Source organism: Perna viridis, chromosome 8, assembly GCF_037379345.1.
Source record: "Perna viridis isolate PV_CMFRI_1.1 ecotype Kerala chromosome 8, ASM3737934v1, whole genome shotgun sequence".
Taxonomy (NCBI): domain Eukaryota; kingdom Metazoa; phylum Mollusca; class Bivalvia; order Mytilida; family Mytilidae; genus Perna; species Perna viridis.
The window spans coordinates 17,599,516-17,614,073 of record NC_142452.1 but is presented as its reverse complement, the minus strand read 5'-3'; the positions used below and the strand labels follow the sequence as shown (position 1 = coordinate 17,614,073).

The 14,558-nt window shown below is 33.3% G+C and overlaps 1 protein-coding gene across 1 annotated transcript in view; it reads left to right on the top strand.

Annotated features, from left to right (window-relative positions):
- LOC148609580 (nuclear pore complex protein Nup160-like) overlaps positions 1-14,558 on the top strand; it is a 41,942-nt gene that overhangs the window by 7,508 nt on the left and 19,876 nt on the right. The window contains exons 4-19 of the mRNA XM_088540447.1: positions 1,649-1,883; positions 2,445-2,511; positions 2,893-3,007; positions 3,329-3,401; positions 3,857-3,945; positions 4,319-4,393; positions 5,210-5,295; positions 5,735-5,891; positions 7,052-7,147; positions 7,787-7,891; positions 8,682-8,747; positions 10,166-10,262; positions 11,496-11,661; positions 12,195-12,337; positions 13,112-13,272; positions 14,048-14,181. Of these exons, the coding sequence (XP_088396573.1) occupies positions 1,649-1,883; positions 2,445-2,511; positions 2,893-3,007; positions 3,329-3,401; positions 3,857-3,945; positions 4,319-4,393; positions 5,210-5,295; positions 5,735-5,891; positions 7,052-7,147; positions 7,787-7,891; positions 8,682-8,747; positions 10,166-10,262; positions 11,496-11,661; positions 12,195-12,337; positions 13,112-13,272; positions 14,048-14,181 (1,865 nt within the window). The remainder of the gene's footprint in view (positions 1-1,648; positions 1,884-2,444; positions 2,512-2,892; positions 3,008-3,328; positions 3,402-3,856; positions 3,946-4,318; positions 4,394-5,209; positions 5,296-5,734; positions 5,892-7,051; positions 7,148-7,786; positions 7,892-8,681; positions 8,748-10,165; positions 10,263-11,495; positions 11,662-12,194; positions 12,338-13,111; positions 13,273-14,047; positions 14,182-14,558) is intronic.

Sequence of the window (14,558 nt, the reverse complement as noted above, 5' to 3'; positions counted from 1 at the left end):
AGGTGTATTTCAAAATGTATTGGTGATTCCCCTAAATCCATGGGTGTTCCACCCAGAAGGGTAATTTTTTTAGCTCACCCGGCCAAAGGCCATGTGAGCTATTGCCATCATTTGGCAGTCGTCGTCGTCTTTGTTAACAATTATACAAAACTGTTCTCCTCTGAAACTACTTGACTGATTAGAACTAAACTTGGTATAAATGTTCTTTGGGATATCCTGCATAGAATTGATGTGGGGATTTTTGATTCATCGGAATCATGGCCGCCGTTATTAAAAATAGAACATTGGGTTCAGACAGTAGTTTTTCATATATTTTTCAAAAATCGTTAGGTTTAGCTAAATTCTGACATGAGTAAAAGTGTTTAGCATGATGAGATCTATCTCTGATCAAGTTTTGGTTTTAATCCATTAAGCCATATTGGAGTTATTGCCCTTTTTCAACGATTTTTCCTATTTTTAATGTTATTTCTTTCGAAAATCTTCTCAATTAACACTACTTGACCAATTGAAACCAAACTTGGTATGAATGTTTCTTGTAATATCCTGAATAGAACTGATGCAGGGGTCACGCTCGGCTTCGCCAATGTTGCAATTTGCTATTTTTTATTTGATCTGGCAACGAAAATAACCAGTTGGCTATTAGTTTTGAGTTTGGCTACCAAAAATTCAAACTTGCTAGCCCAAAGGGCTACTGGACAAAAAATTTGAAGGCAAGGACTGCATGTATGTCATGAATGGAAAGGTTATTTTGATGAATTGACTAAGATAATTCATCAGTGGACTTAATACTGTCATTTTAAAAAAAAAAGTATAATTTTTTTGGGCCTCCCAGGCTCTAATTTCTGAAAATTTGTGACATAAAATGGCAGCTGGCGATTTTTCTGGCGACAGAATTTTGAAAGCCAGAGCAGCCCTGTGATGTGGGGATTTTTGATCCCCCATTACTAAAAATAGAACATAGGGGTCAGACAGTAGTTTTTCACATACATCTCAAAACCGTTAGGTTTAGCCAAACTCTTTCAATTGCTGAAATGATCTTATTATAGATCAAAGGTCTTCAGGGATCAAAGTTGACTCCTTGTAAGAGTTATTGCCCTTGAAAGATGAATTTTTTAATTTTTTTTTTTTTTTTTTACAGTTTTAAGCCAATATCGTGAAACCTATAATAGGTAAAAAGAAACTTTCAATTGCTGAAATGATCCTTATGATAAGTCCTACCAAAGTCTTTTTGAGTCAAAATTGTTGGACATCTCCTTGTAAAATTTATTACCCTTGAAAGACAAACTTTAACAAGGTGAGCAATTGAGGTTTCTGGAATAGTCTTAATGTGGTTTTGGACTAGACACATTGATATCCCTATTGAACCATAAGCCTAGTCAGTTTACATCAATGTCAGTAAAGCAAAATATTAACACTAAATGCAAGAGCAAGTACAAAAAATCTCTTATATGTGAGAAACATGATTTTTACTGGCGAAAATTAGTTTTCACTTATGTGATTGCATGTACATGTTCATAAATTGACTACAATGAAGGAGTTTAGGAAAAGTTATAATTTGTGATATTTTCTTTGTGTTAGTTTGTTCTTTTATTTTGCCCATTTGTTTTGTTACAATTATTTTATCTTTGAAAATTATCTTTATTAACAGGATATGGGGTACACCACTTCAGAACAGCCTATACCATCCATATTTCTAAATGCTTCGGTCGCCATAGCAACTGATCCAAGAAACAAACACATGGTAAACCCTCCAGGAACAATGACAACACAGTTGAGCTGTGCAGCCACATATCTTACTGATCAAGGTGAAGCACTCTATGCATTTTCTAGCAATGCAGGAAATCTGTTGATGGTTAAGCTGCCACCAGCTGATGTTGATGGAGGTACACATACAATAGGCATATTCATTAAGAAAGTCAAACATTTACTATAGTACTTGTGTAGATGTGGGGTTGATTTTTATGGCTTGTTTATTGTATAAAGATATTGAAATCTATAGAAGTCAGGCGCGTAGCTGCCATTAGGCAAAAAAGCTTTTGCCTGCACTTAATTTTGCCAATTTTTTTAATTTTTTTTTTTTAGATAAAATACATCCAGGAGAGGCATAAATGACACTCTAAAACGCTATCTCTACGGAGCTGGGGGGGGGCTTTGCCCCCCTGGACCCCCTACCAGGGCCCTGCCGTAATTTTGCTTTCACTTCAATTTGGCCTCAGCTACACGCCTGGAAGGTATTTTGCAAAAATGAAAATTGTATGTAAAAAAGTTAAATGTCTTTTTTGAAACTGCAATTGACTTTGATAAGTGCATATGTGTCGTTTAGTAAGGTACATGTACTTAAAAATTTTGTATTGACTTGTTTGGAATATAGGCTTAGACATCATTTTAGATAGAACAGTACCGTAAACTTATTGCCCGTTGAGTTAATATATGACTATTTATAGGAATGGTACAGCAGTATGAGTTTGTTCAAGCCTCTATGATGAAAAAACTATGGAGTGGAATAATGAGGTAATGTCTATTACAACTGTTAATCATATTTGTGAAAAAAGCTATTTATGGTTGTAATAACTTACGGTTCAATTTATGATTTAAAGTTAAGGATATTTCTCGATGTTTAAAACTGATAAGACAATAGACTGTGAAAATACTTCTAGTGAAAATTTTGCAAGAATTCACCCATTTTTAAAAGTAGAGTAGGCGTCAAAATATGAGCAAGTAGTCGTCGAATTTTGCTGGTTGACGGCTTCTATTGACATCCCTGAAAAAGCTATGGATAGTCAGATAGATGTAGATCTGCCCTGACATGGTACATGTAAGTCTTCTCTGACTTGAGGCTTCGTTATATTACACTAATGAATGACTGTTTTCAAACTTACTTGTCTCTTTCAGATCAAACCAAGACATGACAGAATCTCCTACCAGTTTATTGATACAGCCTTACAGAGGGGACATATTTGTATTTACTATATGTAGGGACTTTAAACTGAGGATTTGGTCAACAAGTGTATGTTTACAAGATAATGTTTTCAATAACAGAATACAACCTTAGTGGTTCAGTTTTAACCAAATCTTTTCTTTAAACAACTCAATTTCAACTAGGGCTGTATTGCATTTTCAGTACCATTGCATGTTTCTTTAACTTAGAAAATTTGTAATTTGTAGAGTTCTACCTTCTGTAGTTCCTTATTCATGTACATGAATATAATTACACATACATGTATTTAATTTGGCAACAGGGAAAAGAAACCTGACATGAAGATTAAGGATTGATAATTTTTATGGGCAATGCCGCTGTTAAGTCATATTATGCCAATTAACTTTTCAGACAAGAGAATGTGTTCTGATAACCAATGTATTAGATTTCTGTCCAGACTTAGCTCAGAATCCACCTCAACCATGTAAGTTAAACTGTTAATCATGGACTCTTTTAAAATAATATTATTTTGTAACAGCAATTATTCTGTGTTTATGTGTACATTCTTTCTGAATTTGGAAAAGTATATTTGCATTATTGTACAAGCATTAAGTGTAAAGACTACACTGTACAGTTCTGCATAACCTGTTCATACATTTATGTGTTGTCAATGTCCCCTGATGTCAACATTAAAATAAACTCTGTGGTAAGCCAAAATACATGCACATAGTGAAAGACTTGCTCTGAAAACACTGCATTTAAAAAAACAATGGTATAAAACTTTCATTGGGATACCTGTGATGTTGCCATTGTATTTGTAAACATTGTCAATGATGTACCTTTAAAAGGGTAATATAGTCTATGACATCTAAAATACCTATGAAGGATGAAATCATATGCTGTGTTAGATTTGGAGTAGGCCAGTTTTTTCTGTTGTAGGTGCTGGACATGTACTTAGAAATGTGTTGTGCAGTGACTCTGCCATTTTGAGATTTTGTCTCTTTCTGAACTGTTACAATAGAAAGCAGGTAAGATCGACGCTTTTGATTTTTTGTTCCAGGTGAGCTATTGTCATCATTTGGCATCCATCATAAGCTGTTTCCAAAATCGTTTTAATTGCTAATCTGATTACCTTTTGGTAAAAATCATCGTAAGTGCTTATTATTAAAATAGTTATGTCAATAAGTGCAGTATGTTTATGGAACACAGGAGTAAAATCACTTGCATGTATTTAAAGTTGCATCTAAAAAAAGGGGGGTGAAGAAAAATACAGATGAACTTTTTCTGTTGAAGATTTCTACAACTGCATTTTTGGGTCAACTTCTCTTACAAAAAAGTGTCTCTCAAAAGAGAATGATAAAATATAAAACTGAACATTTATACATGTATTTCTATTATCAGTATGTATACTTAGAACCACACATGGCTGGAGGAAGACTACAAATTTATCATGCAGCTACTGTTCATGGAAGTGAGGTAATACAATTGTTGTTAAAGTAACATCCTATGTAAAAATCGATGAAAGGAAGGAATGGATATTTTTTTCTTGTGCTTGCGCTTTTCTTCTAGATTGAATGCAAAGAAAGAAGTGAACTGACAATTGTTTTTCAGCAATGATGAAAAATTACAAGTGACATCATATACCCAATCTTAGAGTTGGATTGTGGTGAAACTACATGTTCGTTCCTCCCTCTTCGACTTGAAGCCATCCTTTCCATATCTATTAATAAGACCTCTTTAGATTGTAGTATTGACCTCTTTATTACAGGTGAACCCTGCTGCATCTTAAATCCTTAACTCACAAAAAAATTATTACCTGTGTTAATAATTGAATGTTTCATTTTGGATGTTTCATCATGGTGTAAAAGTGTTGACCCCAGCACATTTTCTATAAAGTTCTCTATCATGTCCAAAATGTGTGACTTGTCAAAGCTTTTACAAGCTGATGAAACATCAAAAATGAAACATTCATTTCTAAAAATAACATTTCATATGTTTCTCCTATTGTACAATGCAACATTTTACATAGTCATAGCAAATATGCAAATTACTGTAATAAAAATAGTCCATTTATTGAAGGTGTGGCCTGTATAAAAAGCTCGAAGATGTGTTTGATCTACTCATGAAACCTCACATGTAAAAACCAATTATCAAATGAGATTATCATATTTTAACAGTATGCACATTAAATATATTTATTCTTGCATAAAAGTATTTTCACTGTTATAACGGAAACTTTTACTCGATTCACTTGATTGACTTTTTTACATTTGTTGTTTTGCTTCTTTCCAGGATGATTTGATAGACTACTGTTCTACAGATGAACAACTTATGGTACTATGTACAGATAAATCTGGGGAAAGCATCGCTAGACTGAGGTACTGATTTATTAATGTTGTTCTGCCTTCACCAGTTGTAGTCTTAGCAGGCATGATTTTCTTCTGCTTTAAAGCTAGATTCAGAAACAAAAAATCAACACGTGCTGGATTTTGTATGAGCAGCTTGAAAATGATGTTTTTGCCAGACTAATTCCCCTGTTTCAGCTCTTTTCCAAATCTTCTCAGGTTTTTTTTTCAGCTCACCAAAGGCATGTCTAAATTTAGATATCTTCATATTTTTTGGTTTAATAGAAATTTCAGACATCCTGCCTTTATGAATTGTTGGTTTTTTATATGTCTGCTTGACAGTGTACCTCTAGTGTGTCACTGTAAGCAAATAAATTTAAAGTTAAATGTATGTGGTACTTAAAATTAATATTCAAATTTTAGATCAAACATGTACATAAGGTTTACAAAATGTCTGAAAATTTATCTTCAGGGACCTGAAGGGTATTGGTTGGACAGATATAATTTTAGAAACACCAGAGGGTGATGAATTATTAGTTCCTGCTCACAAGGATCCTAGAGAAGTCTACATACAACATATCTTTCAACCTGGAAGGTTCAATTTACAAGACATACAAAAGGCTTTAAATGTACGTATATATTCAAGGGTTTTAACTTATTTTACACCTTTCTCTTAAGTGGAGGTTACAGAATTCAGCTTTCTGTCTGTCCCTATCTATTGTTTTCTCCCCGTAACTGAACTGTCTTGATGGGTTTGAATGAGATAAGGCCATTGTTTTTTAATTTTTAGTTTTACAAAATTATTTCACCAAAGTCATGAGTAGGAGGATGAAATAAAAAAAAAAAAAGAGAGAGAGACATTTTGGAATTTTTTTTTTATTTTTTAAGATTTTTTTTTTGTTTGTTAAAGATAATACTTTTCTGAACGTATTTAATATGGTTTTAAGACAAAATAGGTTGAATTTGTGTTTGTGCATTGGAAATTGTGTTGTTTTCTTTCTGTCTGACATTGTTTCAACCATTTTAAAATAATGTGTTGATATTCTGCCCACAAGGTTCTAGGACCTGCCTTCTTTTTTCCCACTTTTTCCTAAATATTAAACAGAAATAGAGTTGAACATTCTTTTTATTATTTGTCAAGCAATAAATGTATAGGTATTTATACCCCATTTCACTCATCACTCCCACAGGCAAGTTAGTTGCTACTTCTGTGGAGGAACTAACGTACTGTGGCCCTGTCCATGAATGTAAGCACTATTTCCATATATTTTTTCTATTAGTAGGTCCGGATCTAATTCGTCAGATATAGTCTGGCCTATCGTAGAATCAGTTTGGACCTTTCTAAATTTGTTTTTAATTGTTTTAAGACCAGGATTATACACAACGATGCAGACCATGAATGCATCTTTCCTGTGCTTACTGTTCAGATCTCTTCGCTTCAAAGTATTCAAAACAGTAAACAACATGGTTTTTACCATAAAAACTGTTATGTCTTTCAAGTGCAATAAAGATTAAGACTATTAAAGATATAGTCAATAACCTTTAACCTTTTATTTTTTTTGAAACAGCAAAGGACCGAGTCGGTTGGAAAAAATTATAAAAAAAAACGAAATGAGTCATTTTATTTTTTTTCCAAATTGCAAATAATTAGAGTCAGCTGATTCGTAAAACTAAAAATAGTATTAGTATTATCTAGTATTAGAAAATTTCACACCCATTACCAGGATGCTTTAGGTAGGTTCTGGTAGGGCACTTGGTACTCTCAATTTAATGTGCGTCTGTTTTTCAGGTTTGTAAAAGGTCAATGGACAACATTTCCATGTTTGACAATTTAGGTCAGGTTAATTCCTTAAAAGAAGAAGTAACACTAGCTGTAGAGGATGCGGTGAGTTGTGGTTCTTATTTTCCCCTATTACAGATGTATTTATGTAATATTTTCTAATAGATTAAGGCTATTCTATTTTTATATTATTTAGAAATATTACAAACATTTTCTAGAAATTTGTTTGATTCAAAAAAATTAATGCTGAAAATAGGTCTTCAAACTTATTTATTTTAGAAGTGAATTATATATCTCTAGAGCTGCATCACAAATAATAATAAACCTGTGCCAAAGCATTATTGCCTAATGCTTATTTTTGAAAGAGATTATCATTAATTGTCCTTTTTATAACCCGGCACACAAAGTGATCAGGTATCATGGGATACCCTCCTGAAAGTTGCGAGTCCCATCTATCCATCCATCCCCCAACAGTTTCCAGATGACAACTTGGGATCAGATCAACTATTTTTTTTTAACTTTGCATGGTTGTTAAAATACAGGTCAAGTTCAATTTTCTGCAAAATCCTAAATGTAGTTTTCAAGTTACGCCATTTTGAACATTTCGCCATCTCCCTTTTCTCACCATTATGTGGCAGGTTATCACTTAATGTTCCATTAATGCTGTAATTTTTTCCTGTACATTGTCGTAAGAAGAGAACAAACTATGTATTGTGGTTATAAATGACACTGTTTATTTTCTAGATTCGTACAGCAGCCTCAGCCAATGAGTTAGCAGAGGAAGATTATTACCAATTACAGTTAGATCAGTGGTCTAAATTCTACTCATGTTGTGTACAGTATCAGGAGGTAAATAATTTATTTACTTCTCAGGGGTCTTTGTTGATAGATATTCCAAGAACATAATCAATTTTCATTTGGATCAAAATATAAAAGAGCGATTACCAAACCTAACAATCATATCTATTTTGCATTCACTTTTATGGAGCTGATTTAAAGGATTGTTGTCACCCTTTTTTACCAAATTATGCAGAAAAATTTAAAAAATAAAGATTTTATTCTTGGCTGTTTTTCGTTCCTACTTACAAGTAAGTGCTTGACTAAACTGTGTTACTAGATATGCCTATTGTCAAGGATAGTATATATTTTTGACCCCAGAGGAAGGGATATGGTAATAGTAGCCATAAGTTTGTAAGGTTTTGAGGATACAATTTCTCTGAATCTGCTTGTCAGATTCTTATGGTATTTGGTGTGGTGTATTTCTATGAAGTGCAGATGTGCTTTTGATTTGGTAAGTTTTATTGGAGTTATGGGACTTCAGCATGTTCCAACAATACAAGACATCATGGAGGCAACTCTTCTGAAATCAATAGATGGATTTTTTTTTAATATTTGGTATGATGTATTGTTATTTCTATGTGTAGCACTCATTTTAAGATGCTGGACTCCAATGTATTGATATTTAGATTAGGTCAGTGTATCTTTTGAACTCTCTCAATTTCACCTAATGTCAATGTTTTTACTTCAATATTCCTGTAGGAAGTCAAGTTTCTTAACAACAAAAATAATTGATGCTTATCTAATTATGAAGTAATTATGGAGACAAGGTCTTATAGATGCTTGTAATTTCTATTCATAGGTCGGTTCAAGGATGATGGGACTCTTTGCTGATGCAGTTACTGGAATGATATGTGTCATTAAAAAGGTAAAAAAAAATATATTGAACTTTATATGCTTACTTAAATATTAAGGTCATAACTTTGGATGTATGAAATTCTGATTATTGTGAATGGATTATCTATATTAAGTATCAGTCCATATATATTCAGACACTGCCTATGGTAAAGATGATCCTTGGTGTAGAAAAACCCATTTAATAAACAATATTTTTTTACATGTGCTATATTTTTACGTAATGATAGTCCCTTCTGTATTCAAATCTGTATTTTTAAGAAAACCATACTTTCATCTCTCACTAAGTCAATAATGATAACTTGCTTAACACCAATTTCATATACAATCTGTATATTTTTTATCTTGAAATTCCAACCTAAGACATGATATGTGGTCTGAAATGTTTGTAAATTTGAAATAAAAATGGGTTTTTACATGCATGAATCACCTCTGATTTTTATAAATACTGTTCCTTAATAACTGACAGTATTTTTGTTCTCTGACATACACCATGTGAGCTATTGCCATTAATTGCCATTACTTGGTGTCCATTACTACCGTCATCATTGTCCATCACTTCAGGTCTGTCATCCTAACTTCTCCTCTGAAACTATTGAATAGAATTCAATGAAATTTGGAATGATTATTCCTTAGAATGTCCTGTTTAAATTAGCGTTTGGATTTTTGATACATCAAAAAACATGGCCACTGTTACTAAAATTTGAAGATAGGGACGGAAGTTTTTCACATATATCTCCTAAGTCTGACAGGCTATGATCAAATTTTTCTGTTAAACTGTTGAAGTTATTGCCCTTTTCAACATTTTTTGCTATTTATTAAGTTATTTCTTTCAAAAATTTTCTGCTGACACTACCAGATCAACTATAACCAAACTTGGTATGAATGTTTCTCAGGGTATTCTGCATAGAACTGTTGTGGGGATTTTTGATCCATTGAAAAACATGGCCACCATTACTGAAAATAGAACATAGGGGTCAGACAGAAGTTAATCACCAAAACCATTAGGTTTAGCCATATTCTGACATTGTGTAAAAATGTTTAGTATGATGAGATCTATCTGTGGTCAATTTTCCATGTAAACATGTTTATCCATGTTGGAGTTACTGCCCTTCTTCAACATTTTTTTTTTTTTTTTAATGTTTTTACATAAAAAAAATTTCTCCTCAGAAACTACTGGGCTGAATTTTGTGAAAATTGATATGATTTTTCCTTAGATGTGAGGGTTAGGATTTATATCCAAGAAAAAACAAGGAAGCTTTTACAAAAATAGAATGTTCCTTATGAAGCCAGGTGAGCAATTCAAGCTCTTTACAGCTTCTATTTTGTTAAATTCTATTGTTGGAAATAAAATTTTATACAGTTAGTTTTTTTGTGTATTTGTGTATGTCCTAATGCCAATCATTTAAGACATGCCTTTATTCTTTATAGGGTAGTATAAGCTACATTAGACCATGTGACAGAATAGAAGATTTGTTTCTTGGTAGTGGACACTGGACACTGGACCAAGATGATAATGATATGCATGGTAGGACTTCAGATTGAGGGTTATTTATAGCATAATCTAGACATTGATGACAAGTTTTACTAAATTTTGTTTGAAAAATAACAATATTGATATTTTTCTCTATGTAATGTACTGCCCCGTGCAGGTCCGGGTGTTAAAAGGATAGGCCTGCAGCAGCGCTAAGCTTGTTGTAAAAGGCGACTAAATAGTGCTTAGAACCCTAGCCGGGGGCTAGGGCGCTTTGCCCATAGAGCAACTTGGATGTGTGCCCCAGGTGGTTGAATCGGGTACCCCTGGCGTGTTACATGCTGGGGTTGTCAGGCCATAATACGGAAAACCTGACCGCAAACCATAGTGGTGCACCATGTTGGGAAAGATGCCACGTTCCTCGCACGTTAAAGAACCCTACTGTGGTATTCTTGCGGAGTAGGAACCATAGGGCTCCGCCACATGAGGCTAAATTGCCCGACCCTACCCACCTCTCCCTATTTCCAGTGGCAATCAAATTTGTCGACCCCATTGTCCTTGTGTCCCATCCCTTGTTCATTTTATCATCAATTTCATGTTCATCGTCTGAATATAGCTGAAATATTGCTGCTCGGACGTTAAACCACAACAAACAACAAACTATGTAATCTACTACACAAACTTCTCCCTGTCAAAGACAAATTGGAGAAGTGACACCAACAAGGAAAATTGTTGGCTTATTTTTCCCTTTAGATTATTGTAACAAAAGTTAGAGAAAAAAATAGGAAAAAATTGATGTTATACAATCTTATCCTGTTTGGGTTGATTGGTGTTTTGGTGGGATTTTGGTGCGAAGAAACCTTCCAAATAGGAAAACTTGTCTAATTCAAATTAACTAGAAATCTATCTAAACTAAACTTAAGAGTAAGTAAGAATACTGTCAAAGCTAAACCTTGGGAAATTTAAAAAATTGTCTAAACCAACCATTTACATTTATATATATGTCAGAAATCAAACACTGATGACACAACCACTAATGAAGAAACCTTATATTTTCTTCAAAATATGTGGTAAGTCTTGGTATTCATTGTTAGTACATGTATATACATGTATATTTATGCCAGAAGTTAATGGTGATTCACACAACACAAGGAAGTCAGATTTAAATCAATATGAGTGTTTTACACCTTACATGTATTGAATAAGTCATTCAGATAAGTATGGTCATTGGTACAGAATGAGTTCTGCTTCATTAGTGCTTCATTTATCTAATTATTGTTTTCTTAGACATGACACTGAAGAATGATATTGGTACCTTATCCATGTGCCTGCAGTTGATAGAGGGAAAGTTAACTGAAGACATTACATCACAATTTGAATATCAGATTTCCCTCAAAGAAGATGTTAGAAACTTGGCAGAGCAGATTGTTGACGAACTTTTCTTTAACACTAGGTACATGTATCTTTATTTAGCACTGATTATGATTACTGAAAATCCAGAAGTTACTGTTATATAATTATGAATATTTGTTCAGAAACCTCAGTATTTAACTTGTACACAATTTTGTATTGGTTTGTATAAAAGAAATTGTTTTAATGTTTTTGAATGTCTACATTTTTCATTTGACTGACCTTGTCTAAGTGGGTACCTACTTTTGTTTTTGTTTTGTTTTTTTAAACATTTGACTCTTAACATTTATAACTATTCACTCACTTTGAAAATCTTTGCTTCTTGTTTTGGCTTTATTTAATTCTGATAAAGGGATTTTCTTTGTATTATCATTGAACTGAGTCAACACTTGTCTTTACATACATGTAATTAGAGCCCTGCCACAATCAGTATGTCTAACAAATCATGTCTGTGCTGTAACATTGTTATCTTACACTTTAGGTATGTACATGTAGTTGTTCTTGTTAAGGAGGTTTTCATAGCATAAGTTTTATAACTGAATTCCTTCTACATGTAGTTTGTTACATGTATTTCAGTTTGATTGACTGTTCCACAGCAGCAGATTCTCTAGGTGCATTGTTACAGACTGTCTCTCATCTTCAACCAGCTTTCAGGGAGCTGCTTCAGACTCTTGATGTCCAGACCAGACAGGACCAAGAATACATGATGGATGACTCAGGTATAAAAAAATGGGTGGTGTCAGCATTGTTAAGATTTGATGAAAGTGGAATAAATATATTAGAATTGATGAAAATGGAACAAAAATGAAAAGATTGTACAAAATGGTGTATACTTTAATTGCCATTTAGAAGTTAAGGAATTTCATGGGGACACTTCTTGAAGGATCATGTGAATTAGCTGTATCCTAAACATACAAGTATCTATGAGAAATACACCAGTCCTTTGCTGATTGTCATACATATTACCTGTAATTTACTATGTGGGCAATAAATCCATAATATGCTTAGGTTATTGTCACAAATTTCAAAATCCCTAAGACACTGAAGCTTCATTCCTTGAATTATGCATGGTTCAACCTCCCTGTGATGGATTTTGCTTTATATTTCATTAGTTTTTTGGTTTTGAGTACTTATTGTATACAATTACTGATTGATTTATATTGTCCTATATATTGAATTCTAATGCTGTTGATGAAAGGTTACCCCTTCAAACATGTGTACTGCATATCAAAATTGACAATATTAATATGATCAGGAATTTTCTATATGTATGTACAGTTTATATGTGGTTAATATGGTGTTCTTCTGCTTATTAGAAGTGATTAAACATTTTATCCTGAAATTATGACACATGAACACATAGATTGGTTTTGTTCATTGTACATTATAGTTACTATTAAATTTACAGGGAGAAAATTTGTTGGTTTTTTTTCTTACTTTCAACATATTATTTCTCTAATGTACAACATTTAATCTTTATTATTAATTTCCAGATGTGAATGCAAACCAGAATTTCTTGTGTGAGAGGTTATTATCAAGTGCTGCAGGAGTAGAAATTGTGTCAAAGACATTACAGCAGATAGCTGATACCAGACTGAGGGTAGTCAGGGATGTTGTGATATTGTTGTTGGCTGCTCTCAGACTGCAAGATAAGGTTAGCAGGGGTTTCATTATTTTAGATAAGGTTAGCAGGGATTTCATTATGTTTAGATAAGGTTAGCAGGGATTTCATTATGTTTAGATAAGGTTAGCAGGGATTTCATTATTTTATTTTGCAGTGCAGGTACCTTTGGTTTTGTAGGAGGTACTTTGCATCATTTTGCTTAATAAATATCTATGAAACTTTAAAATTCTGGAGGTACCTTTCAGTAGTCTAGAAGAGTAAAAGTACCTGGTATTGCCTCTTAATGAAAGGTCTGGGTTAGTTTATTGTAGATGAATCTTGCCATTTTCTAACCTTTGTAAGGCAAATCAACCATTGAACATGTAGTAAAATATACAGATGTGGGTGAAATGACTGAATGACTGACTTTTAAGTAATTATATATATAGCTTGACAAGAAACATAATTATAACTGGATTTATTATTTAGGTCATTTATTTTATAATCATATTTACACAGTGTCAAACACTAAACCATGGACTGAAAAAATCTGTCAAGCTAGAACATAAAGTTCCTAATGGCAGATCTCTAATAGTGAGTCTAACATTTGGTGCAGAGGTACATGCATTTGTTTAGTGCATGTCGCAACATCTCTGGTTACTGGTTATGAACAAATTTAAAAGAGCACACTCTCATCACTTTTTCAGAACAAGAAAAAGTTTTATAAATGCTTCCCTCCCTTCCTAATGTTCATGACAAATAGCTGTAGAACCAAGAAATTAACTTGGAATGGCTTTCAGAATATACATTTACCCTTCTCTTTCAGATTGGGATAAATCAAGGAACAGCAGATGAGATTGTTCATGAGTTTATTCCCCAGTCATGTACAATGGTACAGTCTTATATAACACTGAAATGGACAACAGAAACTGTGGCAAGCTCCACCTATACCAGCTCAATGTAAGATTCTTTGTGGCAAGCTCCACCTATACCAGCTCAATGAAAGATTCTTAGTGGCTAGCTCCACCTATACCAGCCCAATGTAAGATTCTTTGTGGCAAGCTCCACCTATACCAGCTCAATGTAAGATTCTTTGTGGCAAGCTCCACCTATACCAGCTCAGTGTAAGATTCTTTGTGGCAAGCTCCACCTATACCAGCTCATTGTAAGATTCTTCTACATCTAGGTGTACTAGTGTGTATACGATAATCTGTTCTCTTGTTCAGATATTTTGTTACAGCATAGTATATGATGAAATAACACAAATTCCAATATTTATCTTTAAATATCTACAAAAATGTTTTTTTTTTTTTTTACCAGTAAGTGTATTCTTGATC